This window comes from Centruroides sculpturatus, unplaced genomic scaffold (assembly GCF_000671375.1).
Source record: "Centruroides sculpturatus isolate CEXI.00-Female unplaced genomic scaffold, Cexi_2.0 scaffold359, whole genome shotgun sequence".
Classification (NCBI taxonomy): domain Eukaryota; kingdom Metazoa; phylum Arthropoda; class Arachnida; order Scorpiones; family Buthidae; genus Centruroides; species Centruroides sculpturatus.
Window position 1 is genome coordinate 504084 of NW_019384764.1, and position 27010 is coordinate 531093.

Here is a 27010-nt window from a genome sequence, read left to right on the forward strand (position 1 = left end):
TCTCACGTACTATTTTTAAGCATAAAGTATAAAATGTCTTAAATTCTTAGTCAAATAACAAATTGGCTTTTCAAAAATGTAAGATATGATACGATAAATGTATTTTACCATTCAAGTTTTGTATCTTAATGGATAATATTTAGTAAACGCATCGGTTTAGGTGTTAGCATGGGTTATTAATTTGTTGATATAACTGATATAAATATAGAAATATATTGAGCATTTCTGTTTAAGTTGTAGAAGAGTTATAATGTTTTTAAGGGGATTAGTGTTGTCAATTATTTATTTTTTCACGGTTTTGGATCGTAAAAGAGAATACAGAAAAATGTTCGAAAACGAATATGACTACGTTATAGGTGAGCTTTTACAAAATTTATATTATAATCCGTAAAGGACAAACTTTAATTAAATACTTCATAATTCTGATAAGCTTAAGAAAAAAACTTGCGGATATTGTGATATCAGATTTATTTTATGACAAAATCAGTAGAGACTATCATCTGATTCTATATTTTATGTTTAAAGGTTTATATCAGGAACCCTCTCACCTAGAACGTAAATGTACTAAGTGAGATGTTCCTAACACTAATCTTATCAATAATTTTATTTTTCCATTAAAACTGTTTTCTTAAAACTCTTTCCGTCCTGAGAGCACCAGGAGGGCCTCTTTTTAGCATGCTCTTCATGGGTTCGACCTGGTCCAAAACGGAGCGACCGGATGGTGAGAAAGGAGGGGTGACGAGGAACATATCCAAAAGGACAACTCCTAAAAATTCCTGAGGTTTTTCGACCAGTCCGGATCCGATTCCTAGTCCCCCAAAGCAAGCTGTTAACCGCTCGGTCATCCGGCTATCAAATTAACATTTTGTTTTATATAACTCAATATAAAATATATTTAGAGCAATTTCTTTTTTCAGGCTACAATGTAACATTTAGGCTAATGAACGTTTTGTAATGTTAGTAATTATTTATGTTATCATTAACTTTATATAAAATAAAATTTGTTATAGTACCTGATATCGTGAGTTTTATCAACAATGTGCTGTTTTCTGCAGGAAAAAATTAATTTTCAGGATTTAAGATTTTCAAGTTTGAATTTTATATAACTGTATATTAGTTACATTAAAATATTTATTATTTAGCATATAAATGGAGTTCTATACGTTGTATTTAGCCATTTTTCGACTTTTAAAAGTTAATAAGAAAAGGAAAATTAATTTTACAGTGGGAGGTGGAACAGCAGGATCGGTGTTAGCTAATCGATTGTCTGCCAATCCCAAGAATAAAGTTCTTCTGTTAGAAGCTGGTAGTGATGAGAATGTTATTTCAGACATTCCTCTGTTTGCTTTCGGTTTACAAAGAACTTCCATGGATTGGGAATATTTAACCGAACCACAGAGATTTGCTTGCTTCGGTTCAAAGGAAAAAGTATGTAGTCTGTATAAAAATTTAATAAATAAGTATGTAATGCTTTTAAAACTTTATAATGAAAAATAGTTTTAAAAACGATTCGATATTTGGTAAAATTACTATATAATTATTCAGGTAAACTATTTTTGTTTATTGTGAAGTATAAAGCAGAAATTAATTGCATTTATATCACAAAAAGTGAGTTTTACAATTGTCAGATAAAATTATTATTTTTTATTTTTATAAAAAAATATTTAAATAATTTTATAAACTTTCTGTAAATGTATAAAACATTAAAAATAAATCTTTGGTATGGAGACAATTCAACACATGTGGAAAACATTTCCATTAAAAAAAATTAGTACTAAAATTCATCACTATGACAAGTTTTGCGTTTTGGATCTAAATTCATTTGATTTTTATTTCTTTTGTCTGTATGTCCTTACTGTATTTAATTTTGATTATATCATTGTCTACATTGGACTTAGTATGTTAATACGACTTATTATACAGGTGTTATTTCAGTTTTTGCAAAAAGAGGAGATTTTATCCAGAAAAAACAAAATCTTTATTTTTCACTTACTGAAAAATAAAGATCATATAACCATTTGATTTTTGGTTGTGGGGACACTTGAAAAGTGTGATTTATCAAGGGAACGTTGTAAATTTGGAGACATTTAAAGCCATCACAGAGAATCGATGAGAGTAAGTCATTTCCTTCTGGTTATAAACCAGGTGGAGTTTTCTGGATTTTCTTCACATGTCTAACCACTAAATAAGGACCAATTTTCCACAGAAAGTCCGCCCGGGAGGCACCCTCTCGGGAGATTGCCAATGTGTTGTCCTTTCCCATCAATTCAACCACGTTGAGCAGTTTCCCTGAGTTGCCAGGTCTCTATAACACGAGTGTCTTGTAAAAATAAAAGATTGCTTGAGCGCTAAATGTCATAGTGGAGCATTTTATACTATATTTGTTTTTCTTTAGAAAATCCGTCTTCGGCATGTCCTGAAATGTTATCATTCCAGACATGTTTGCATTTAGACTGTTAAATATTTTTCTGAATGCCACATTTGGACTTCCAGATATGCCTACTGGTTAACTCAGTGAAGTACAGTACTCAAGATTTTCCGAGCTATTGTACCGACTTGGGGTTCTCACCAACTTCCAACTAACAAAATTTTTTTAATATTTAAAACTTTTTTTGTTGTAAAAAAAATTTAACATCGAACATGAGAGGAAAAATCAATCTAAAGGTAATCAAGAAAATAAAAATTATGGATTGGACAAACAAGAAAGCATTAATATGTTTCTTATACAGTATAAGTAAAAAATGGCCATATTTATTTTGTTTTGTAGAAATAGTTCTCAAGCCCTTGTCTGGGTCTCTTTATTTCATGAGCCCTTAAGAGTCCTTAACTGAGCTTAATAGTAGTTACACCATTAGTGGTATCTTAAAAATTCTTATTTTACTAAGGGATGAAAAATATGGAGAAAGCAAAACAGGGACCTTTCCGCATAAAGAATAAATGAAATTAAATTTCAATATCTAATTTACTTAAACTTGTTTTATGAACGAAAGTGTAGAAAAAAGCGTCATTAAGTCCGACTCTACTCGAAATATGACACACGACCTCCTTTCTCTTCCCACCTCGTAACCTTTAACCACAAAATTTAATAGCATTAATCCCTCTAATACAGTATACAAATCTCCCGCAAAATTTCAGAAATTTTCGATAAAAAGCACAGGAGTTATTAAGCTTCAAAGAGGGTGAACAAAATCGTGCCCCCTAAACAGAGTAATATCCACACATATAGAAAAAAAACTGAATTTTTTTCCATTTTCGACGTTTCAAGGTTCCCTGAGTCCAAAAATTTAAAAATCTTATGGGGTCATTTTTTGACCGATCGTCATACTTTCCCTTTGTTATATATAACAGAGCCAAGAAAGTAATAAATGTAATTAATTGATATTGCTCATAATTGAAATTCTCTTTTTTATAATATTTCAAAATAATTTAATAATTAATTTTATCTTTATTTGAAAAATGAGCCGCTAAAATGCTATTTGTGGCCCGAAAAAATTTAGCCTAATATATTTTAAGTTTGTCTCTCTACCTACTGCCAATTTACGTAGGACTGTTTTAATTTTTACGACCTGTAATTATATTACACATAATTGAAAAATATGTTTTAGATATGAAAGCGATTTTCCCGAGAAAGATAATGATTAAAAAGTATTTTATATTTAGCGTTGCAGGTGGCCTAGAGGAAAAGCTTTAGGAGGTTCAAGTGTTCTCAATTTCATGTTTTATATCAGAGGAAATCGCAGAGATTACGACAATTGGTCTCGACAAGGTGCCTATGGCTGGAGTTGGAATGATGTTTTTCCTTATTTCCTTAAATCTGAAGATAATACTGATATACATATGAGCAATAGTGGTAAATATAAAACTTAATTAATAGTTAAGTATTAAATACTAAACTTAAACCGAATTGTTCGTAAACAGTGGCGTTCGTATCCCGAGGCTTGAGTAAATTTCTGGTTACGAACAATTCGGTTTACAAACAACATTTTGAACTCCATATTTACTCCGGTTGCCGTACGACAAATCGGTTTCCAAACAATCTACTTAGCAGAGCTGGCCACCGATGGTCAACTCTCTATACTTTCTGTGTTAATTAAAGTCGACAGGACTACCGATTTAGAAGTTAGTGGCACCGAGGTCGCCTCGCGTCATCACGTGCGCGGCTTTCACTACCTATCCAACACGAATCCTTTTTCAAATATTAATAGTAGGCCGGTATTAATAAGTAATCGTTGACCATTCTCTCTTCCGGAAGGAGGTCAACGACTACTTTTGGTCGAATTACTTCAAACCCCTTCCGCCACAGCCCCTTCTTTCTATCAGATTCACTGTCATGATGACATTCGAATAGGAAAATTGTATAAAACAAAGTTACCGGCCAGCATAAAATATGTTTCAATTAAGTAATTTCTCAGGGTGCCAAGTTTAAATATTTAGTCCATTTTTTTCGTGAAATTTGATTGGTTGGCAGATTACCATTTGATATTCCGCTGCGAATGGTACAGTTTCTTAGAGTTAACATTAGGAAAAAGTAGGATATCTTTTAAGTTTTTAAGAAATATTTTCAATTGGTGTCTATTTGACCAATGAGAATGTGCCATTTCATACCGTTCGAATATGGCAATAAATGTGACAATGGTAGGCTAAAATAAACAAACTCTTTATATAGTGTTCGTTCTAATGTTCAGTGTTTGATTTAGGCCTANGGATAATCGAGGTTCTACTGTATAACAAAAAAGCGAAGAACAGTGCGAATTAACCTTTCCGTTCAGTGTTGCTATTTCAAAAACAGATCACTTTCATTTATATGTTCAAGTTCCATGTTGTGCCGTCAAGCTATAGCACTTACCAAATTAAATAATATAGAAGTCCGAGTTAGGAATCCGTGTCCAGCTTTAGACTCGAATCCCCTATATTATTACATCTAAGTTTTGTGTTTTGGGATCTTTATGTGTTTTACCTAAGAAATAAGCACTAATATTTTTACATAAAAAAAGATAATGTGATGCTTGTTCACCCAGTGATATCTTACGCATCATTCACTGTTTACACACGACTATCATTGCAATATTCTTTAATTATCATCGTTATTTTTTTCTTCTAGCAAAAATAAAGACATGTGACTTTTTTACACTTTCGACTTTTATAGTATCATATATGATTGAATTTAAAAATTTATATTGTATTTTAAAATAGAATATCTATTGAGTTCTATAACTCGCGTATACATTAGAATACTGAAAGCTGTAAATTATTTTAACATTAAGATTTAATTTTATAGTAGGAGGAGGATCAGTCTTATCTAATGGACTGTCCCCAAATCCCAAGAATAAAGTTCTACTTTTAGAAGCTAGTAATGACGAAAACATTGACACAGATATTCCTTTTTTCGCTTTTGATTTACAAAGAATTTCTATGTATTGGCAATATTTGTCAGAACCTCAGAGATTTTCTTGTTTTGGCTTAGAAGAAGAAGTATGTAGTTTCATAAAAACAATTTTTTTCAATCAAAAAATAATTTATTCAAAGATTTATGTTGTATTTCATACATTTACAAAATATTATAACTGCTTAAATATTTAGAATAGTGATAGACATTATACTAAAAATTTTGAATGAAAAAATAAACGTTGACAATCATAAAGTTTTTCCCTTATTTTGTAGAGTTGTTACTGTGAAAGACCGAAATTAGAGAATGTCGATATTCTCCGGTGAATGTTGACACACACAAAATACGTAGGTGAAAGACCGAATATTTTGTTATATTATTATACATTCGAACAATCACCGGTGTATGTCGACAAGCACAGATAAGCTTTGGTGGAGGTCGAAACGACACCCGAGAAGCCGATGTCGACGGAGAGGCGACAGTCTGTCGCCAAATTCTTCGCCGTTTCCTTCTTCAAAAATTGGTGATACCGTATGAACACAAGTCCCTGATGTTGACCGTGGCCGTACAGATGCCCGAAATGTGTTGGCAGTTGTTGTTAGAATAGAAGACTCCGACTTTTATAAATTAGCAAACAAAAATGATACCCTAAAGCAACTTTATACCCGTAATCAGTTCGTAATTTGTAAAGAAAATTTTCCATAGGTAAGATTTCTTCTCAAGAAATATCGCTGAGAGAAGCAGCTGCAGCTAATTCGAAAAGTGGAGGGCAAGGCTATACACGCTGTCATTGCAAAAAAAAAGTGTTCCACGAATAAATGCAGTTGTAAAAGCAAGAGACTCTTGTGCAATTCAAAATGCCATAACAGTTTAAGTTGTTGCAATAAATAAGATTGTATAATGTTAATCACATAATTTATGTGTAAGTTTATTATTGTNTGTAGAAAAAAGCGTCATTAAGTCCGACTCTACTCGAAATATGACACACGACCTCCTTTCTCTTCCCACCTCGTAACCTTTAACCACAAAATTTAATAGCATTAATCCCTCTAATACAGTATACAAATCTCCCGCAAAATTTCAGAAATTTTCGATAAAAAGCACAGGAGTTATTAAGCTTCAAAGAGGGTGAACAAAATCGTGCCCCCTAAACAGAGTAATATCCACACATATAGAAAAAAAACTGAATTTTTTTCCATTTTCGACGTTTCAAGGTTCCCTGAGTCCAAAAATTTAAAAATCTTATGGGGTCATTTTTTGACCGATCGTCATACTTTCCCTTTGTTATATATAACAGAGCCAAGAAAGTAATAAATGTAATTAATTGATATTGCTCATAATTGAAATTCTCTTTTTTATAATATTTCAAAATAATTTAATAATTAATTTTATCTTTATTTGAAAAATGAGCCGCTAAAATGCTATTTGTGGCCCGAAAAAATTTAGCCTAATATATTTTAAGTTTGTCTCTCTACCTACTGCCAATTTACGTAGGACTGTTTTAATTTTTACGACCTGTAATTATATTACACATAATTGAAAAATATGTTTTAGATATGAAAGCGATTTTCCCGAGAAAGATAATGATTAAAAAGTATTTTATATTTAGCGTTGCAGGTGGCCTAGAGGAAAAGCTTTAGGAGGTTCAAGTGTTCTCAATTTCATGTTTTATATCAGAGGAAATCGCAGAGATTACGACAATTGGTCTCGACAAGGTGCCTATGGCTGGAGTTGGAATGATGTTTTTCCTTATTTCCTTAAATCTGAAGATAATACTGATATACATATGAGCAATAGTGGTAAATATAAAACTTAATTAATAGTTAAGTATTAAATACTAAACTTAAACCGAATTGTTCGTAAACAGTGGCGTTCGTATCCCGAGGCTTGAGTAAATTTCTGGTTACGAACAATTCGGTTTACAAACAACATTTTGAACTCCATATTTACTCCGGTTGCCGTACGACAAATCGGTTTCCAAACAATCTACTTAGCAGAGCTGGCCACCGATGGTCAACTCTCTATACTTTCTGTGTTAATTAAAGTCGACAGGACTACCGATTTAGAAGTTAGTGGCACCGAGGTCGCCTCGCGTCATCACGTGCGCGGCTTTCACTACCTATCCAACACGAATCCTTTTTCAAATATTAATAGTAGGCCGGTATTAATAAGTAATCGTTGACCATTCTCTCTTCCGGAAGGAGGTCAACGACTACTTTTGGTCGAATTACTTCAAACCCCTTCCGCCACAGCCCCTTCTTTCTATCAGATTCACTGTCATGATGACATTCGAATAGGAAAATTGTATAAAACAAAGTTACCGGCCAGCATAAAATATGTTTCAATTAAGTAATTTCTCAGGGTGCCAAGTTTAAATATTTAGTCCATTTTTTTCGTGAAATTTGATTGGTTGGCAGATTACCATTTGATATTCCGCTGCGAATGGTACAGTTTCTTAGAGTTAACATTAGGAAAAAGTAGGATATCTTTTAAGTTTTTAAGAAATATTTTCAATTGGTGTCTATTTGACCAATGAGAATGTGCCATTTCATACCGTTCGAATATGGCAATAAATGTGACAATGGTAGGCTAAAATAAACAAACTCTTTATATAGTGTTCGTTCTAATGTTCAGTGTTTGATTTAGGCCTATATAACTACAAAGATATTCTTATGTAGTGGTTCTTTATTCGTGTACTATATACAATTGAAAAAATTTTTTAAATGTGTTAGATTGGTCATTCGATGCGATAAATCTTTGTAAATATAAATGAAATAATATAATATAATAGAAGGATTAGAAGTACGAATAATTTAATAATCATAACCTTTGTTATTGTTACTTTTTGCCCGGACAACGCCGGGTTCATCTGCTAGTAATATTATTTATTTATTTGTACTATTTATAGGTAGCCAGTCAATTAAAACTAAAACTAAAAAAATAAAAATAAAAATTAATTAATTAATTAAAATTAAAATTGAAATGAAATTAATTGAAAGATAATACTGTACTTCGGAAAGTATCTCTAATAATTTCTAGATATAAATAATAAACTACTGTATTATATTGCATGTGTAGGCATTTTTATGCATGAAATACAGCTAAAAAGGTAAGAAAAAAAGGCTTTGTTTTGGGGGTTGGAAATGGGAATACATTTTATATTGTTTCTGATAGGAAAATATGTTTCGGTTTGAGAACAAATCGGTTTCCGAACAACTTTTATTAATGAATTAAGTTCGTAAACCGAGATTTGACTGTATAGTATATCTGAAAATATTTGTGCATTTTAATAAAGTTAATTTGAAATCTTTTGTAATTATATTTTGTATTGGAAACAAGTGTATAATGGATCAATTTATTTGAAAAAAGAGAGTATAAATTAGTTAATCAAAGCTAATTATATAATTTCTTACAGGTTTTCATAACGTAGGTGGTCCTCAAACAGTTTCTTCTCCTCGATACGCAACTCCTCTTCGAAATGCATTTTTGAAAACTGGAGAATTCTTAGGTTATCCTGTTAGTGACGCTAACGATGATATTCAAACAGGTTAGTTTGTACCATGTTTTTCATACTTAAATTAATAATACAAAAGTACTTAGGCATAATTGAAACTATATGACAATATAATTATTTTACGCTTTTCGATTTTAAAAAAGTCAATATTTCTGTTATAATCATATATGTATATTTGTGAAAGTTATCTTTAAATTTATAGAAGTAATTTTATGTATTTTACTATCTCCAAGTGAAATTTTCAGATTTACTATACTGTATATATAGGGTAGAGCGGAGGTTTGTTTCGGCATAAATCACATTTGTTTCAATATTTTCGATCCGCCAACATTCACGCACCCACCCACAGAGAAAAACACGCTAACGTTTATACATACAGAAAAAACTCCAACTTCTTTTGCATTTCTCAACGTTACAAGGTCTCCTAGTCCAAAACTGTAAAATTCTTGGCTGCAATTTTTTTGCCTATCGCCATACTTTCCTCCTGCTCTAACTTATATAACAGCCGGGAAAGTAAAATATTGATCAATCAATTTATTATTTGATAGTATGATTCTAATAATCGACTAAAATGCAGTGGATTTTACTGTTTTGAGAGGGTTCTTGCTGTTGATTGTAATAGCCAAGAATCACAATAAAACAGTACTTATCGAGAATCACGAAAATGAATCCCCACTAAGTGAAAATTCACTGATTGACTTATATATGTATACATACAAACATACAGGAAAATAAGAGTTGCCGATTTTCGGGTCAATTTCTCCACCTCTCCCAAACGTCTAAGTAATTCGATAGGTAATTGTTTCCTTAGGTAGTGTGCAACATTTCAAGATTTACTAGAAAGCAGTTTCCGAAATATAAACAATTAAAAAGTGCAAAAATCTCCAAAAAACTATTTTTTTCTTCATCAGGCACTGCAGACACTTAAGCTTGGCGCTTGAAAGCGATTTGTAGACAACAATGAAAGAAATAAGAATCTTGTGGGTATCGCTTTGAAGCGCCAAGCTTATCTTTACGAAAGAAAAACGCCTAAGAAAAATTTTCACATCTAAATTGTCATAAGTTTTTACTTGGCGCAGATTTTTACATTTTAGATGTTTTTGTTTTTGTTTGGATTATATATAACATAAACAATGATATAATACATGAATAAATACTTAATGACGTTTCTTTTTCAAAACAGAAGCGACACTGAAAATACCAATCATATAAAACTGAAGCAGTTAAAAAAATTTTTCATTCGTTTGCACAGTTTGCAGTTTGCAAGAGATCAATTGCGTTTATATGATTGGATAGTAGGTATGCAAAAACACAAAGAATTTTAAATATTATTTAACATGTTTTCTCATGGTCAAAAAGGAAATTTTATTTGTCAGCTATTAAGTAATAAAAACTTTCACTACGCTGCTTAGTGCAAATCGTTCTTGAAGCAGATGATATTTGTGTCTGAGGTTCACAGAATCTTTTTTTTTTCAAGCTGCTAAATTCTGGATGCCCCCGACAATCAGAGATCCAAGCGCCCACTTCTTGGGCATGTGCCATGATCCGCCACTGCTTCAAAGACTTCAAAGTCGACTAGCTAATTTAGCGAGCATAATAGTAAGCAAATTAAAGAAAATTAAAGAAAAAAGAAAAGTGCTTACTATTAATATCAAGGTCCCAAATAAAATGAATGTTTGAATAACAATACGGAATAGAACAATAAAATTAGTACATTTACTTTTTGACCTCCCATTGTATAATGAAAATTTCTAAACCTGTTACTTATTCTTTGTTTTAGTCATATTCCAATAGATTATGCAATAAATTAAAGTAGAAATTATAAATATGAGTGATGTCAATATTTGTAGGTATATGCAGATGTTGTGTAGCATTACTCAACGACTGTAAATAAATAAATAAACATTGCCATAATATTGTCATATGTTGAGACAACTCTCATTATAGGCTATCCTCGTCATTTCGAAATTCAAAGGATGAAATAATCGCCACTTCGATTATTGAGTTTCAAATTATCCGAGTTTATGTATTTCTATACAGTATGCCAAATGCCATGTAAATGATGCAATTTAGTAAGCAAATGAAATATGGATATGTATACAGAACTCTATTTTCGTTAATTAATAATTAATTATAATAATATACATAAACTTCGAGTAAACAGCACGTGTCCTGTAAGAACCTCATAGGTTGACAGATAGATTTTATAAAACGTAAAACAGAATTCCTCGAAATGTAGCCCAAATTATTTTTTAAGTGACTCAAAAAATAGTAAGTCGCCCAAATGTAGTAGCCTAGAGCCCTACAAATATCTCAACCTGTTACTTGTAGTCCAATCTTGCAATCCCGAAATCCACCATATTTTATGAGATAAGAGAAAAAGGGTTGTCCGTGGGTAAGGTGACATCAAAACTGTGATAGCAAAGGGCTTTGCTTTTAAAGTATCACAGTTTCACAAAAGTTTTGTTCTCTTATAGTATTGGCATTTCAATCTAAACGAACCAGTTAAAATACGTATATCGAATTTCGAATTAACAAGGATTTTCTGTATATTGTTTGTCACAAAAGCATCATAACAGAATACAGGTAGACACGAGAGCAAATGAGACATTTTCTAAGTTTGAGTGTTTATAGTATAAAAACATATATATTTTTATTGATAGGTTTTACTTATATTTCATCCACAACCAGATTTGGAAGACGATGCAGCACTAATAAAGCATTTTTGTTACAATTGAAATGAAATTAATTGAAAGATAATACTGTACTTCGGAAAGTATCTCTAATAATTTCTAGATATAAATAATAAACTACTGTATTATATTGCATGTGTAGGCATTTTTATGCATGAAATACAGCTAAAAAGGTAAGAAAAAAAGGCTTTGTTTTGGGGGTTGGAAATGGGAATACATTTTATATTGTTTCTGATAGGAAAATATGTTTCGGTTTGAGAACAAATCGGTTTCCGAACAACTTTTATTAATGAATTAAGTTCGTAAACCGAGATTTGACTGTATAGTATATCTGAAAATATTTGTGCATTTTAATAAAGTTAATTTGAAATCTTTTGTAATTATATTTTGTATTGGAAACAAGTGTATAATGGATCAATTTATTTGAAAAAAGAGAGTATAAATTAGTTAATCAAAGCTAATTATATAATTTCTTACAGGTTTTCATAACGTAGGTGGTCCTCAAACAGTTTCTTCTCCTCGATACGCAACTCCTCTTCGAAATGCATTTTTGAAAACTGGAGAATTCTTAGGTTATCCTGTTAGTGACGCTAACGATGATATTCAAACAGGTTAGTTTGTACCATGTTTTTCATACTTAAATTAATAATACAAAAGTACTTAGGCATAATTGAAACTATATGACAATATAATTATTTTACGCTTTTCGATTTTAAAAAAGTCAATATTTCTGTTATAATCATATATGTATATTTGTGAAAGTTATCTTTAAATTTATAGAAGTAATTTTATGTATTTTACTATCTCCAAGTGAAATTTTCAGATTTACTATACTGTATATATAGGGTAGAGCGGAGGTTTGTTTCGGCATAAATCACATTTGTTTCAATATTTTCGATCCGCCAACATTCACGCACCCACCCACAGAGAAAAACACGCTAACGTTTATACATACAGAAAAAACTCCAACTTCTTTTGCATTTCTCAACGTTACAAGGTCTCCTAGTCCAAAACTGTAAAATTCTTGGCTGCAATTTTTTTGCCTATCGCCATACTTTCCTCCTGCTCTAACTTATATAACAGCCGGGAAAGTAAAATATTGATCAATCAATTTATTATTTGATAGTATGATTCTAATAATCGACTAAAATGCAGTGGATTTTACTGTTTTGAGAGGGTTCTTGCTGTTGATTGTAATAGCCAAGAATCACAATAAAACAGTACTTATCGAGAATCACGAAAATGAATCCCCACTAAGTGAAAATTCACTGATTGACTTATATATGTATACATACAAACATACAGGAAAATAAGAGTTGCCGATTTTCGGGTCAATTTCTCCACCTCTCCCAAACGTCTAAGTAATTCGATAGGTAATTGTTTCCTTAGGTAGTGTGCAACATTTCAAGATTTACTAGAAAGCAGTTTCCGAAATATAAACAATTAAAAAGTGCAAAAATCTCCAAAAAACTATTTTTTTCTTCATCAGGCACTGCAGACACTTAAGCTTGGCGCTTGAAAGCGATTTGTAGACAACAATGAAAGAAATAAGAATCTTGTGGGTATCGCTTTGAAGCGCCAAGCTTATCTTTACGAAAGAAAAACGCCTAAGAAAAATTTTCACATCTAAATTGTCATAAGTTTTTACTTGGCGCAGATTTTTACATTTTAGATGTTTTTGTTTTTGTTTGGATTATATATAACATAAACAATGATATAATACATGAATAAATACTTAATGACGTTTCTTTTTCAAAACAGAAGCGACACTGAAAATACCAATCATATAAAACTGAAGCAGTTAAAAAAATTTTTCATTCGTTTGCACAGTTTGCAGTTTGCAAGAGATCAATTGCGTTTATATGATTGGATAGTAGGTATGCAAAAACACAAAGAATTTTAAATATTATTTAACATGTTTTCTCATGGTCAAAAAGGAAATTTTATTTGTCAGCTATTAAGTAATAAAAACTTTCACTACGCTGCTTAGTGCAAATCGTTCTTGAAGCAGATGATATTTGTGTCTGAGGTTCACAGAATCTTTTTTTTTTCAAGCTGCTAAATTCTGGATGCCCCCGACAATCAGAGATCCAAGCGCCCACTTCTTGGGCATGTGCCATGATCCGCCACTGCTTCAAAGACTTCAAAGTCGACTAGCTAATTTAGCGAGCATAATAGTAAGCAAATTAAAGAAAATTAAAGAAAAAAGAAAAGTGCTTACTATTAATATCAAGGTCCCAAATAAAATGAATGTTTGAATAACAATACGGAATAGAACAATAAAATTAGTACATTTACTTTTTGACCTCCCATTGTATAATGAAAATTTCTAAACCTGTTACTTATTCTTTGTTTTAGTCATATTCCAATAGATTATGCAATAAATTAAAGTAGAAATTATAAATATGAGTGATGTCAATATTTGTAGGTATATGCAGATGTTGTGTAGCATTACTCAACGACTGTAAATAAATAAATAAACATTGCCATAATATTGTCATATGTTGAGACAACTCTCATTATAGGCTATCCTCGTCATTTCGAAATTCAAAGGATGAAATAATCGCCACTTCGATTATTGAGTTTCAAATTATCCGAGTTTATGTATTTCTATACAGTATGCCAAATGCCATGTAAATGATGCAATTTAGTAAGCAAATGAAATATGGATATGTATACAGAACTCTATTTTCGTTAATTAATAATTAATTATAATAATATACATAAACTTCGAGTAAACAGCACGTGTCCTGTAAGAACCTCATAGGTTGACAGATAGATTTTATAAAACGTAAAACAGAATTCCTCGAAATGTAGCCCAAATTATTTTTTAAGTGACTCAAAAAATAGTAAGTCGCCCAAATGTAGTAGCCTAGAGCCCTACAAATATCTCAACCTGTTACTTGTAGTCCAATCTTGCAATCCCGAAATCCACCATATTTTATGAGATAAGAGAAAAAGGGTTGTCCGTGGGTAAGGTGACATCAAAACTGTGATAGCAAAGGGCTTTGCTTTTAAAGTATCACAGTTTCACAAAAGTTTTGTTCTCTTATAGTATTGGCATTTCAATCTAAACGAACCAGTTAAAATACGTATATCGAATTTCGAATTAACAAGGATTTTCTGTATATTGTTTGTCACAAAAGCATCATAACAGAATACAGGTAGACACGAGAGCAAATGAGACATTTTCTAAGTTTGAGTGTTTATAGTATAAAAACATATATATTTTTATTGATAGGTTTTACTTATATTTCATCCACAACCAGATTTGGAAGACGATGCAGCACTAATAAAGCATTTTTGAAACCTATTCAACATCGCCCTAATTTACATATCTTACTGTTTTCCTTCGTAACTAAGGTAAGAATATATAATAATAATATATTTTCAAATATAAAATCAACTTTTATTGGCCATTTCTTTTTCGAGATTGCGATTGGGGATGGCAGGAGTGCCCTCATCTTCACCATATATATTATATAAGTAGGGAAAGTCGTACAGTACCGACCATTACTAGTTCTGCACTACTGAAACTAGGTAGCAGCATTCTACAGGCATACGCATAAGAATATCATTTTCATAGGTCATACACTTTTAAGATTATTTTGTTTGGTTAATAGGCCTATTGTTGGAACCACAAGTCAGAGAAGGTGCTTTTTGGTATTTAGTGTGTCAAAAGTTATTTTCGCGGTTTTAATTTGAGGATGATTAGTTTATTTCATTTTACGATGTATTTTCTCTATAGTAATATTACGTTAAGATAAATCGTATTAGTTTCACAATATAAAACTGTATACAACGGACAATCTCCAAAATTTTACCAACGTGGCAGAGTCCAGTACAGACCACTTACCTGTCATGCAGTATCAACCAAAAATAATGTTTACGGAAAAAGTCTCAGTTTGTTTTCCTTCTTAATTTAGATAGAAATGGGAGATAAAAAGAAAAAAAAAAGTAAAATGGACCAAATAGATGAAGTTCTTGTGAATATGATTTAATGACAGGCAGCTTCGAAATTTTCAGTTCAAAAAATTAGTGAATCGTATGAGAGCAATCCAAGTTCGAAAAAATATGAGTATGGTCCCTCAGATTGCAGAGGAATTTCAATAAATAAATGGAAAAACAATTCGATTTTTATAAGAAAGGTCAAGATTAAAAATTCATTCATGAAGTATTGCATGTAAGGACTGGGCACATATTAAATGTGCCAATCAAAAAAATATTTTGTACTTTATTTATGACAACGGTAACAAGTGAAGTTCATTGTAAACTTGCGAATATTTATTTCTATGTTTTCTAATATTCTCTTTGTTGAATAAATATTATTATTATCGGTTATAGTACAATAGTACACTATTCTACTATAGTCAAAGAATTTTATACATTTATTCGCTTGAATAAAATCCCTAAAACAATTTAGACTATCATTAAGATTTTAATATCATTTAGAAGAGTAACTGGTCGGTACTGGACGACAATATTTGCACTACCCAAATTCATGACTTTTTTAGTTTAGAAATAATTAGTACTTTAGGAAAAATTTCAGAGCAACTTACCCTGTACTTTATGAAGCTCTTTTTCAGGTATCACATTACTCTTTTAAAATCAATCAGTTTTTCTTGAGTCTTACATTGGTTACAACCAAAAATATTAAGGTGGTCGGTATTGCACAACTCTCTCCTACAGTGTATTTACACCTGTAACACGATTAAATTCTACCTATTGTTATGTTTATGTTTTGGGATGATAGATACTAGACGGGATTACCATAAAACATCATTTAATGCATTTTCATCGAACTTATGTATGTCCTTAAAGTTTAAAAATTCCATTTTATAGGATGAAATTTGAGTTGAAAGATTTGAGAACATGATACAGAGTTAAATAAAAGCGTTTAATAAAGTTGTGTTCGTTTATCAATTAAAATTTTTCAGATTGGAAAAAATTATGACCAAAAATAGTTTTTAGGATAATAATAATATTACTTATAATTTTTTTTGGAATTAAATCTCCATATAATAATTTTGACAGTAATTAATAAAATTTGAAGAATATATTGCACATTGTTATAGTCAATGGCTAAAATATTTTTATGTTTTGTAAGTAAACATAAATCACTGTTATGTATTGTTAGTGAAAAGTAATGTATAAATAAAAATTTCATAAGTGCATTAAACTATAAACTTTATCTTCGAAAGTTAATGTTAACAATTCAGATTAGTCGAAACATTATTTCACAGCTCATACTCTTTATACATAGATTATTTTCAATGAATGTAAGCAAGCTAGAGCGGTCCAATTCAATCGATTCAAGAATACGTATACCGTTTATGCAAGAAAAGAAATAATTATATCAGCTGGAGCCATAAATTCACCTCAATTACTAATGTTATCTGGTATCGGCATTAAAGAGAATTTACAGAAATTTAAGGTGAGTGAGTGTAAGAAAGGCTTATAAAATATAATAGTCGGTCGTTATATCGCGATTTTTTACTTTGAATTTCAAAAGTGTATTAGCCAATAATTTTTTTAAAAATTGTTATCATTGAATTTCTACTGGCAAAGAAATATTAACGTATTCCAATTATTGGCATTGAACTTACCATTGAATGAACCCATATTGAAACCATTATATGAACTCCTATATGAAACTTGTAAAATACACAAGAAAACCTAGTTGTTATTCATATACCATATGAATATCCATCTGATATTCATATGGTTTATCTCTCGACATGTATTACTTGTATTAATTACTGACCAGGATATTAACAAAAGGATAAAAGAAACGGCTTTAAAAATTTCTAAGCGTAAATAGTGTTACGAAAATAAGTCAAATTATTCAAAAACATTTAAACGAAAGTTATTTATTTATTGCCACAATTGATTAGAGAACGATAAGTAAACAAGTACATAAAACTAATTCTGCATTAGTTATAAGTTATTTCCTTCAACCAATTCTTAATGAACTAACATATCAGTAAAAGTGCAAAGTATAAAACACGTGTAAGGTTTAAGAATTAAACTTTAGTCAATTTCTAAATGCATGAATTTATCCAACTTATATTTTAGATTGAGGTAAAGGTACTGTACTGTATATTTGTCTTGTGTAGTGATAATAAATAATATTATTAATGTCTAACTGGTCATTAGTAATACATATTCTTTTAGTATTTATTAGTAATATATTCTAATACTTTTTAAATATTTCTTTATGTAATATTCGATTAGAATATATTTTAATATTCATAAAATATTTTTGATTACTGTTTTATGTATATTAATAATGATGATAATTCATATTTGTGTAATGAACAATATATTTTATACAATATATTAATATAAATAATATATATTTCATATTTGGTATATATAAATATATCTATATATACAAAAGTATATAATAATATATAAACAACGAGATATTTAATTTTTATATATAATATAATAAATGATCACGTAATATGAAATTGGATTTACTAGTATCTTTATACCAACATTTGGGCCAAATTGTTGAGTAAAAGACTTCAAAGCAAGAGAGCAAACAAAATGATAAAATTTATCAACGAAGATCAGAAGTTTTTGCTATTTTATCTCTATAAAGAGGTAAAATAGCAAAAACTTATGATTTTTTAAATTACTTTAAAAAAGAATGTCGAAATGTATTGCTATAGATCAGTGATTTTCAACCGGTGTGCCGCAGCACACTAGTGTGGCATGAAAGGATCGTAGGTTTGCTGCGAAAATTTTTGAAGGTTAGTAAATAAATTATGTTCGAAAGAAGCCCAAAGAACAATAAGTTAATATGTCAAAATTAAAACTGCTTTAAATTGATTATACGAGTTTTTCATTGTTATAATAAATAAATGTATAGGCCTACATAATGTGGTAAAAGATATGTATTCATAAGCAAAATTTTATGTGCACAACACCTGGTTATTTCATTTAAAATGAAATTTTCTTTAGGCCTAAATCAAAAATGTATCTAAAATTGTCCATATTTAGTTCAAATTATTTTAACTTAGAAATAGCGGAACATTTGGCAGGTTTCTAAAGGCCTGCCAAATCATGCCACTTTTAAATGTAAATTAAGACTTAACGTTAATTGCTTTTCTGATGTAAATGAAATAAATAACTATTCTGTTAACGTTCTGCTGTTTTATTTAATTCACAAAAAATATAGACAAAACGAATTAGGATAAGCGGCAAGTAATATAACGATAGAATGTTTACAAACACAACTTTAAATCACTTGATTTATTTCGCGAAAATTTAAGTATAGGTTCAAATGTGCGGTGAGATAAAAAAGGTTGTAAAACACTACTATAGATGAATTGTAGTCTTGATTTATTTTAATTCATATGAAATAAAAAAATTATATAAATACTAGTAAATATTATTATATTGTTTATATGGATTTTTTCTAACTCATATACTAGTAGACTAATCTATATCTAGTGTTGATTAATGAACTATCAAATAATTATCTTTATCCAGATTCCTGTAGTGTCAGATCTTCCAGTAGGTCTTAATCTTCAAGATCACATTTTAACTCTTGGAGTGGATTTCTTAATCGACAAACCAGTTTCTATTAATGCTTTACATGTTTCTTCTCCGTTCAATGTTCTTTCCTATTTCAAATATGGTTCTGGTGAGACTTTTACCAACATTAACTTGTAAAGTGATACATTTAACCACCATTACAACATGTTTAAATCTTTATAGGGCCATTGACCTTGCCTGTTGGTTTTGAAGGTTTGGCTTTCGTCAACAGCCGTTTTGCGAATTTGTCTGAAGATTATCCAGATATTGAACTTCATTTAATATCAGGTGGTCCGACTTCTGACGGAGGAAAAATTATTATCCCAAGTTTAGGCATAAATAATCAAGTTAAGTGTTGAAAATCATATTTTTTATTTATTATAGAAAACTACTTTACTTTTAAATTTGATATAATACAGTGGTGCCTCGTACTTTGAATTTAATTCATTCTAGAAGGACGGTTGAACTGGAAATCGTTCGAAGTCCGAAGCAATTTTTTCAATTAGAAATAATGGAAAGCGAATTAATTTACTCACAGACCGTAAACAATACTCATTTCGATAAACTTAAAAAGCAAATATAATCTACATAATTTAAAATAAAAATAACACAACTAAATGCTCTAATAATAAATCGAAATACGAAAAACTAAATAAAATACGTAAATAGTATTATAAAAAGAAAATGGCGCCGGACTTTGGCCATCTTAAACATGCAAACTGTAATGAAGCCAAGTAATCGTGACCACATCAAGAAAATAAGACTTATTTGTGGGATGCATTTCGATCTTCACTAGACCCTCATCAGCCACAATTATATAAATACATATAGCCTACCTACAACAATTGCAAAAGTCTTATTTTCTAGATGTGAGCTTAATTACTTGGTTCCATTACAGTTTGATAAGCCACGTATATCTCTATACATGTGTTATTTGTTGGTCTCTATGAGAAACATTATTCCGTTTTAACACTAGCATTTTGTTTTTATTTTTCATCATTATTTCCATAAAGTCGTTTCGAAAGTTCTATCTTTCCTGATCAGTTTCGTACGTGTCCTTTTTCGAAACATACTGGTACTCAAGGTCTTTCTCAAAAATTTTTAGCAATTTTTTTCCGCTTTTAGCAATCAATGTAATTTCCTTACTGTTCGTTTGACATTATCGAAAGTCGATTATTACTACTCAATACCAATTAATTCAATGTAAATTAATGAATAATTTGTATGATTATAGTGATCAGTATCGCTTTCTGAAATTTTATTTTTCGTACTTTCAAATATCTCGCAGATGTGTAGTTATTAAACTTAATCTTCAATTTTGTGAAAAATAACACTTTTATTGATGTTAATGCATTTATAATAAACATTTTAATAAAACAAGAAATGTTTCATGTGAGAATTTTCTTTACAATATCCTTAATGAACAAAATGTCTTTAAGAACTCACAGACTGTTCAGAAAAAATATTTAATAAAAATGCTTATTATAATTTTAATTGTAGTATTATACAGTAGTTGTATACAAATACAGCTAATGTTCTAATTTACTATTTTAAATTTTTTAAAATTTAGATACGGAAATTATACTATAAACCAATTTTATATCGAAATGCTTTCTCCATATTCCCTTCTTTATTTCACCCGAAAAGTCGCGGTTATATAAAACTGAGAAGCGCCAATCCCTATGATCATCCTATCATCCAGCCCAACTATTTATCTCATCCTCAAGATGTTTTGGCTCTTATCGATGGTAAGTAGAGATTTAGATTTTTTGTCAATCGTTTTTGAATTTTTATCAAATTAATAAATATATTTTTGAGAGATGAAAAACCAAAGTTTACTGTGACGAGTGTATATTATAATTAACTTGTTTAAAAGTTAAAATATTTTCTTACGGTAGAGTAATTTAAATAGTCTAATAATCTATAAGAAATATTAGCCAAAAATAATTTTCTATTGGATTTTAAGACTTTTCTAATATTTTATAAGAAATCATATATGATTTTTTTTCCTTAGATAATGTTGGAAAAATCGCTAAAAAATAAATTGTTATATTATAAAGAATATTGAAATTTTAGTTAGAAAATTATAATAAAAATGTTAATAGTTTCTGTGTCAAAACGAGACAAATTTATAATATAACGAGCAATTATTTATTGTGACATCGTCACAATGCCTGGCTGCAAATTTTAATCATATTTTTAATTTTTTAATTTAAAATGTTCACCTCAAATTAGTAGTGGTGGCTTGATCCTGTACATCATACTTTTCCTTTAACAATAAAGTTCTGCCGATCATTTATCTAACACTTTTCAGGGAAACTTTCTGAATTAAAATAACGTAACTTCCGGTTTGCATCGAAAGTTAATAGGGGCCTTCTGCCCCTAAGGTTACCACATCTGGTCTCGGCTTTCATCTACCTAAGTTCATTCTAGAAATCCAAATACAATAAATAGAAAGTAGCTTCCAATACCTCATCTGTACGGAATGATGCGGATAACACGCACACACATCGCTTTTGTATATTGTACTGTACATATATTATCTTACCTTATAATGTTACACAGCAAAACCTCGGTTGTTGAACATAAATCGTACCTAAAAGTTGTCTTAAAACAGAAACAAATTTCCCATAAGAAACAATATAAAATAAATTAATCTGTTCCTGACTCCCAAACAATGCCCTCCTTTTTTTACTCTTATCGATGGTAAGTAGATGTATTTCATGGATAAAATGCTTACAAACTGCTTACAAATGCAATATATTATTATATTAATAAATATTAAAAATTAATATTATATAACAGGGGTGGCCAACCTGCGGCTCGCGAGCCACATGCGGCTCTTTGAAGGATTATTTGTGGCTCTCGATAGATGTACCCGAGTTCCCTTTCCATTTTTGTGTTGTTATATTTTAAAAAATTATTATCGTTCCGTATGTGTTTCAAAATGTCTTTTAAATTACTAACAACAAATATGAAAGACTAAGTGCAACGTTGTAACAAATTTCATTTCCGTCCAAGTTAAGAATGATATGACTCATCGAAAACTGCGCGAACGAACATAAACAGTGGCGTAANGTATAGTCTAACTATACTAGGCTTTGTTATAAAGTACATCAATGTTTTTCAACCTTTTTTATCTAACGGCACACCTGAAACTATAATTAAATTTCAGTGGAAAAAAATCACATCATTTAAAGCTCTGTTTGTAAACATTCTATTGTCATATTACTTGTCACTTAATCTAATTTTTTTTTGTCTATATTTTTTCTGAATTGAATAAAACAGTAATGTTGTTCCTCAAAATAGCCGCAGGTTACAACGATAGTTATTCAAATTAATAATTTTCATTTACAAAAGCAATTAACATTAAGTCTTAACCAACAAATAAAGGTTTACTAATATAAAAGATGACAACAATGAGATACAATATACTGTAATACTACAAATACAAGTTAACATGAACGAATTTAACTCTACTTGCACCTCTAATCCGAGAATACATTGATAATCCGAGAGTATATTATTATTTCGAAAGTATACTATTAAACCTTCAAGAGAGAGAGTATACAAATATCAAACGTACTACCACGAATGTTGATCGGTTGGTAGTCTTCTTCTTCTATACGATGAAGTTCTGGACGACAGTGGAAATGTTATTATTGGAATGCAATTTGAAAATTGCATAATTATTTCAATAATAACATTTTTTTTTAATTTTAAAAACTATTAAATTTAGAAGTTTTAGATAGTTTACGTTTATGTGCTGTTTTAAATTAAAGATAGAAATATTAATCAGCATACAATCTATTGATTTATAAAATATTTCGTAATCACATTTCAGAGTAAAAGGAGTATCGGGATTACGAGTTGTCGATGCATCTATTATGCCAATTATTCCTTCGGCAAATACTAATGCTCCAACAATTATGATTGCGGATTATCATAAATGTATATTTATAAAAATATAATACACTTATATAAAGAAAATAATAATGAAAATAGGATTCAAGAAGATAATGACATCCATCATGATTTTCTTTTTATAAATTTCATTACGTTAATTACATTTTTGTAAGTAAGTAAATTTTAATTATAGTTTACTGATATTTTTGTTAGAATAATATTATTTCTTACAATACCAGTTACTTAAAAGTAAACAGCAAAGCCATGCTAGAAATGTTTCGAAAACATTTACTATAACGAATTCTTGATTAATCTAGTGTTCATTGGTAACATTTTACACTATTTTAAATAATATAATTTTATATGAATTTGTAAAGTTTTCGTAATCTTGTTAATTTTAAGAAATGTAATAAATGATTGGCTTTTCCAGGATTGAAAATAGCTATTCGAGTTGGTGAATCTCAGTATTTTAAAAAGTTTGGATCTCGATTATATTCGGCTCCTGTTCCAGGATGCGAAGGATTTCTAAGACTCAGCGATAAATACTTGGAATGCGTAGTTCGAACTTTAAGCTTTACTGCATATCATCCCGTAGGAACATGTAAAATGGGTGCAGTTGATGATCCAACAACTGTTGTGGATCCTGAACTAAGGTTTGTCTACATTAAATTATTTTCTTACATTTTTTTGAATTGTCAGTTTTTTATTTTATTGATAGAATTTACTTTCAAAAATGATCTACATTTAACATATGACTGTAATGAAAATTCTATACAAGAAATAATAGAAAACATGATAATGTTTAATGATATGTAACAAGTTTATATCTAATATTTTCATTCCATAAAGCATATGAAAAATGGCAATTTTTATAACTAGAAATTTTAAAAATTAAGTATAAACTAAGAATAACTATGTATAAATTTGTGTTTTACTTACTGGAGTGTTAAAAGTAATATTGCAATTGTGTCAAAGTTTGATCTTTTGGGGTTTTTTTTTTCTGAAAATCTCGACGTTTTCAGATCTCCTGGACCGATAAAAGAAAAAAAATCGTAGATGATTATTTGTGCTGACGTCTATTTTGTTTAATATTTCAGGACAGGACAAAGATTATATAAAGGGCATTGATGCTATTAAATTTTGGAATGTGATGGGAAGATAGAGAATAGTCATGTCTGGAGTGAAGTCGGACTTAATAAAATTTTAACTCGTAATTAATAGGTCTATTTACAACGTTTTTAATTATATAATTCATCTACCTTCAAAATTAAGCTTTTTACCATTTTATAATAATTATTATTAAAAAATAACTTTTATATTATTATCTCATAACAGATGACACCAGACACAATTTTAATACGAGCTAGTTAAAGATTTTTAAATTAAAAAAAAAAAACTATCATTTCAAAAGTGTTTATCATAAAATGCACATAATTATTTTTTTAAAACGTTTATTATTGTTTAAATTTTATATCGTAGCATAGTTGAAAAGCATCGGATTTACAAATGGTTATACTTAACCTCTGTTCGAGTGCCGGGAAAGTCAATCAAGAGCCCTTGCCTCTTTTTAGTAATGCAATATTACTAGTGATATTTTAAAAAGTCATTAAATATTCGATCATTTCTATACTATATAATAACATATACGATATTACCCAATGTCTAAGGAATGTATTTTTCATATGCTCTGTTTCATGTACAGTACAGTATAGTTTGGTTTGGTTTCATGGAATATCTGGGATGCTTTCTGAGCGAATTTTTATATCATATCACATCAAACTAAACCAAACCGAATCAAATAGATATTGGATAAACAATAAAGAAAGTATTCGCTGCTAACATTTTTTTAAATTGCTGTTTTACTCTATACGGTACACAACCCTCGCATTAGACCTACTTTCGTTTTTTAATGAAATATTGTAGGATAATATATAATGCACGAGTAACTATTTATTGTGCCATCGTCACAATGCCGGGCTGCAATTTTTTATCATTTTACAATTTAAAAAAAAAATCAGGATCTCCGGCTTCTAAGCTGTCCACGTCTGTCGATTTTCATCTATTAACGCCGTTCTCGAGATTAACAGATAGACAAATGGACGACAGTGGAAATGTTATTATTGGAATGCAATTTGAAAATTGCATAATTATTTCAATAATAACATTTTTTTTTTAATTTTAAAAACTATTAAATTTAGAAGTTTTAGATAGTTTACGTTTATGTGCTGTTTTAAATTAAAGATAGAAATATTAATCAGCATACAATCTATTGATTTATAAAATATTTCGTAATCACATTTCAGAGTAAAAGGAGTATCGGGATTACGAGTTGTCGATGCATCTATTATGCCAATTATTCCTTCGGCAAATACTAATGCTCCAACAATTATGATTGCGGAAAAAGCTGCAGATATGATTCTAGGTGTCAGGCATAATATGTATTTTAGAAATGTTAAATAAAAAATTAAATTAAAAATAAATTTTGATTGTTGAATTACTTAAATTTCGATATTGTCATAAATTATTTTTAAATTGAAATTAATATTAATACATTAATGCTTACTGTTTGATATTAGATATTATCATATTAACAGAATTCTATTTATTATATTTACGTTTTCCCCTTCTTAATCACGTTCATATTATATATAAATATTAATTTTAATCTTTTAAAATTACAAGTAATTTTATCGTGTTTATAAAAATAAAAATTGATTTCACATTATTAAATTATAACATAAAATTATTATTATTATTATTATTTATAGTTTAGCATTTAGTTGAATATCTTATAAAGCGTTTTTATTTTCAGTTAGTAATTATATAAATCAATATAATTAAATATGTAACTTCATAAATAATAACTTACTCATGACTCTTTAAAACTTTNTAATCCGAGAATACATTGATAATCCGAGAGTATATTATTATTTCGAAAGTATACTATTAAACCTTCAAGAGAGAGAGTATACAAATATCAAACGTACTACCACGAATGTTGATCGGTTGGTAGTCTTCTTCTTCTATACGATGAAGTTCATTATATAAATCAATATAATTAAATATGTAACTTCATAAATAATAACTTACTCATGACTCTTTAAAACTTTTAATTCGGTTAATTTATTCTGATATAAATTCGCCCTTTCCTTTTAAAATTAATTTAATTAAAAAGTATCCAAAAAACTGTTTATAAGATATGAAAATGGAAGTTTGACTCATATGAAATTAAGAAATTTATAGTGTAAGTCGACCATTTTTTGAATAAAAATTCGCTTGTTTAATGAGATTTAATTGTTTCAACCCGTATATTCATTGTACGTGTTATATTTTACGATAAATCAAAAGATAAAAATTTATCATTTATTTTTATTTTCATAAAGGCGTAAACTTGTCTCTCCCTCATGTTCAAGTTAGAGCGTCCATCCGTAATGGATGGACCGACCTATCCGGGTGAGACCGAAAATTAAAAATAACAAAAGTGCAGCTTACAGAGTAAAATAAAGAAGAATATTAATTGATACAGTTTTCTTCTTCAGTTTTTTACACGAATCTCAATAATAGTCGTGCTTAGAGCAATCATCATGAAACCAATGATTGAAACTCACATATTTAACCCAATAGTCCCCTTTAGAAGTTTCTAAATAGTTTTCTCCGCATTCCATACATTTATTTTTGTTTCAGTCTTCATATAACTCATCAAATTCTTGTAAATCTAGACTTTCACTCCCCGGAATGTGAAGATTGTTCTGTTTTTCTGTGTGTTACAGTTTTCTTTTGCTGAATTGAAAAGAATGTTTCTTTATAGGTCTCTTTATTTACTTTGCACTACTTTAGTTGATTCTTCTTAATCCTCTACTATATAACGTAGAGGCAATTTGTGAGGGCCCGGATTTAAGATTCGAATATTTTTACTCATTTTTATCTACCGTTTTTGTTTCGAAACCACAACGATTTTATAAAAGT

General features: G+C 29.6%; 1 protein-coding gene across 1 annotated transcript; it reads left to right on the plus strand.

Annotated features, from left to right (window-relative positions):
* Positions 1-325: 325 nt before the first annotated feature.
* On the plus strand, positions 326-25828 carry LOC111628893 (glucose dehydrogenase [FAD, quinone]-like). Its single transcript, XM_023372751.1, has 12 exons — positions 326-356; positions 1226-1428; positions 3661-3850; positions 8802-8933; positions 14835-14956; positions 16857-17027; positions 19094-19247; positions 19322-19485; positions 20709-20886; positions 23475-23697; positions 25348-25482; positions 25813-25828. Exons 1-12 carry the CDS (start codon positions 326-328, stop codon positions 25826-25828), a joined length of 1719 nt encoding a protein of 572 aa, XP_023228519.1.
* Positions 25829-27010: the final 1182 nt, after the last annotated feature.